Genomic DNA, 4,171 nt, shown 5'->3' with positions numbered 1-4,171 from the left:
GCATAAAGGGGTGAGTGCAGTCTTTAAAGTCAGCCTGCTATGGCTTCACATCTCTGATCCACCACATATTCTCAGTATGTCACTTAATCCCTCTGTGCTTTGGTTTTATCACCTGTTAAATGGGGTTGCTATTGATGCACACTTCATAAGATGGTTGTTGCAGTTAAATTATAATAGGTCAAGTGCATATAAAAGTGCCTGGCTCATAATAATAAAAGCTAACATATGTAGCACTTACTGTTATTATTCTAGCCCACTTGTAGTATCATAAATAAAATTTGAGAAGGCAGTATGTGAGATGTTTGAAAAAGATTTTCATCAATGTCAACATCCATTAAATGTTCTGTTGAGTAGACAATACTCACTCCGTGACTAGTATTGCCCAAATTTTCTTGGCGCATTCAAATGTGCCATTTGTTTTAAAAAAAACTAATCAGGCTAGAGTATGGAATCTGCATTAATATTCTTTTACCATCACAGAAATGTAAAGAAACTGTCTTTAGACTATAATTTTCAGCATTGAAAATTGTCCAGAATATATTTTTAACACTGAGTATAACCGAGTGAAGACTGTACTTTACAACATTTAGAACTGGGTTATAGGCCTTAAATCTTAAACTCTTCAGGGCTGATTCATGATATCTTGTCCTTTAAAGGGCTCTCTAATATTTTTTTTTTTTTTTTTGGCGGCTGGCCAGAATGGGAATCTGAATCCTTGACCTCGGTGTTACAACACTGCGCTCTAACCAACTGAGCCAACTGTCCAGCCCCAATTTAAAAGTGTGTAGTACTCTTAGTTCTTTAATGAAGTAGCTTTGTGTCATACTCTTTTGGAGATGCTATTGAATTTTAACATTTTTTAAAAATAACCTTCCCCTAAGGTATTCCCACCTGTCAGCAGCACCTAATTTGGAATAACACGGAACTTGAAGATGATTATTGCTTGAATGATTACAAGTGAGTGTAATTGCATATTACCTGTTACATAGGCACTCAGTCTTATGACCAATGCTTTTCTTCTGAATTCTTAGATCACGTCTCTTCTGAATAGTTCTGCTTTCTAGATTTCATTATAAATTCTGAACTTCAGATGCATTGGCTCACTACACCACACTACTTGATTGTTGGCTTCTGATACTTTTGTTTTACCTTTTCATTTTCATGCCCTGTCTATCTCCTGCCTTTTTATATCTTCCTATTCTTGCTCTCTGTGCTCCATTCTTTGAATATTATCCCGTTCCCACCTGGCCATGTTCCTTTTCTTTCCATTTTCACAAGAGTTTTGGGTAACAGAGAATTGCTGTCCACCAAGTCTTGCATTCCTCATTAAGCCGTCCTTCTGTTACTAAGTGACGCGGTGTGCACCACATACTTTCTGTGATTGTATACATACTTTCTGACTTTCATTTTTCTTTCTCCCTTTTTTCACACAATTCATCACTCTTCTCTTAAGAAAAGAGCAAAAGGATGAGAGGTGATGTGGAATATCTGGAAGAGCACTAAGAGTAAGGAGACCTTGTAGATTTTCTATTTTCTATTTTTTAAAATAGATATGCTATTTTCTAACACTTTGGGTCTTGTGCAAACCTCTTTTCTTTTCTGGGCCCACTTTTCCTTATGTGTGAAATGAAGAGGCAAAACCACATGATTACAAAGGTCCTTTCCAGTACTTTTATTTTGGGATTTCATATTGTATTTAAGGCTTGTGAGAACGTTTTAAAGTTTTTGGTATTTATACAAATAAATACAGCAACATTTTGTAAATACATTAAGATATATTCGCATTGTTATATCTTTTCAAATTTTAGAGAATAAGCACTGTGCTTAATAAACCAGCACATAATTATGTATATGTTTAATACTGAATGTATTTTGATGATTATGGTCTATTTTTGTGTTTGCTATCCACAGCATTTCAGAAGGTTGTACCTTGAAGCTAGTATTGGCTATGCGTGGTGGACCTATAAATACTAAAAAAGGTAGGCATATTTATATTAGCAATTTGATAATCATTTTCTTCAAGCAATTTGGCAATAACATTCTTCACCTCAGCATTTTTATAGACTCATGTTTTAGTCAGGTTGCCTTTCTGCTATTAGGTCTTAGAAGAATCACATTTGTTTCTGTAGGCATTGTTCTTTGAAACCTAAATGAACAGAGGCTGGAACTCTAATATATTCCAGAAAGCAGGAGATTTAAAAATAAACCTCGCCAGTATAGGGAAGGAAAATGGAATGACATAGGATAAATATTATGTTTTTATCATTGTGCTTAGGTTTATACCAGTCTTGCTGCTTTGTTTATCTACTGAGTCCTCAATTCCTGGGATAATGATTGTTATGGAAAATTCCCAAGTAGACTGTTTACCTGGTTTGTGATACATCTGGGTTTCATGGACATTATCATGGCCCTGTTGAATCTTTCCTCAGACTATGTATGGTCTCTGGACTCCATTTGTTTATTCAGCAAATGCATGTTGAGCATCTACTAGATGATCAGTGCAATGTTCCAAGTCCAGAACACATGGGAGACAAAGTCCCAGGTTCATAACAGTGCCAACAATAAACGTGGAAAGAATTGATATAATTTCAAGTGGCTATAAGTGCTATGCGGGACATAGGGTAACATGATAGTGTCTGTGGAAGCAGGATGGTAGGATGGATCCTGGGAGAAGATAACACGAGCAGAGACTTGATTGGTGAGAAGGTTCTAAGCATGAGAAGAGCTCGGAGTGTTCAAAGTGTTCCCTGGTTCAGGCATGTCATGTGAATCCCCGCCAGGTGGAGGTAACTACTCAGAGCAGTTTTCCTCTGTGGACCTCATTTTGGGGAAGGCCTTCAAATTTGTTTGATACTTCACTACACAGAGTACTGAAGGTTGATGATCAATTCCACTGCTGGCTTACTTCCACATGTCAAATTATGTCCCTGTGTTTTATAATTTTGGTTAGAAGTAGGATTATTACCATCTTTTTCTTGGCTACTTCAAGAGGGTTTTATGAGATATGTTACTTTAGCTGTTGAATTGTTTTGCATAGGTAGAGAAAATAAAGGTTAGAGCTGATTAACTAGCACTCCTGATGTCAGGGATTTTCTATTTAGTTGGATTTATGAAATTGTCCTATGTGACATAAGGTAATGTTTATTGTAATGACCCTGAGAGTAGTGCAAGAACCCTGTTTACTGAGCCATTATGTTAAGATAGAATTATATACTGTTTAATGGCATCTGAATTCCACTGTATTATGTTTTAGAAAGTTGGTTATTTGTGTGTAGTACTGTCTATAAGCCAGAGTGTTTAATGAGAACATCTGCTTTTCTTACCAGGAAAATTATTTTACTTGTTTATGAGAAGTAGTGTAAGTGCTACAGATTCTGAGTTAAATATATATGTGTATGTTTTTACTCTCCTTTTTTTTTTCCTTTTTGTCTTTTTTCGTGACCGGCAACGGATTGCAACCCACAGTGTTGCCCCCGTACCGGACTGGGACCGGCAACGGGATCGCAACCCTCGGTGTTGCTCCCGCATCTCGCTCAGCCAGTGAGCGGCCGGTCTGTATGTGGGATCCGAACCCTCGGCGGGAGCGCCGCCGCGCTTCCCAAGCAGCGCACTGTAGCAGTGCGCCGCCGGGCCGGCCCTTTACTCTCCTTTTTTTTTTCCTTTTTGTCTTTTTTCGTGACCGGCAACGGATTGCAACCCACAGTGTTGCCCCCGTACCGGACTGGGACCGGCAACGGGATCGCAACCCTCGGTGTTGCTCCCGCATCTCGCTCAGCCAGTGAGTGGCCGGTCTGTATGTGGGATCCAAACCCTCGGCGGGAGCGCCGCCGCGCTTCCCAAGCAGCGCACTGTAGCAGTGCGCCGCCGGGCCGGCCCTTTATTCTCCTTTTTTAAAAATGAAAATGAAAGGCCTCACCACCCTCTGGTAGTTGAAGCTCTGTAATAAAGGCTTCATAATAATTTTTTTCTACAACTCTCTGTGCCTTGTTTATAAAATGAAAAATCAGCAGCTAGAACTTGTCTGTTTTTTGCTTTTTAAAAAAAAATTTTTTTTGTTGGCTGGCTGGTAACAGGGATCAAACCCTGGACCTTTGTGTTATCAGCACCACGCTCTAACCAACTGAGCTAACCAGCCAACCTGAGATGGTCATTGTTCTTGTCTGTTTTAATA

General features: G+C 39.0%; 1 protein-coding gene across 1 annotated transcript in view; it reads left to right on the top strand.

The window, feature by feature from the left end:
• The first annotated feature begins 884 nt into the window (after positions 1 to 884).
• Positions 885 to 4,171, top strand: part of ZFAND4 (zinc finger, AN1-type domain 4) — a 33,319-nt gene continuing 30,032 nt past the window's right edge. Inside the window, exons 1-2 of the mRNA XM_008581528.1 lie at positions 885 to 957; positions 1,912 to 1,979. Coding sequence (XP_008579750.1) covers positions 1,949 to 1,979 — 31 coding nt within the window. The 5' untranslated portion in view covers positions 885 to 957; positions 1,912 to 1,948. The remainder of the gene's footprint in view (positions 958 to 1,911; positions 1,980 to 4,171) is intronic.

Source organism: Galeopterus variegatus, unplaced genomic scaffold (genome assembly GCF_000696425.1).
Source record: "Galeopterus variegatus unplaced genomic scaffold, G_variegatus-3.0.2 Scaffold2381, whole genome shotgun sequence".
Classification (NCBI taxonomy): Eukaryota; Metazoa; Chordata; class Mammalia; order Dermoptera; family Cynocephalidae; genus Galeopterus; species Galeopterus variegatus.
The sequence above is the reverse complement of the archived record's forward strand: the minus strand, read 5'-3'. Positions and strand labels throughout refer to the sequence as shown.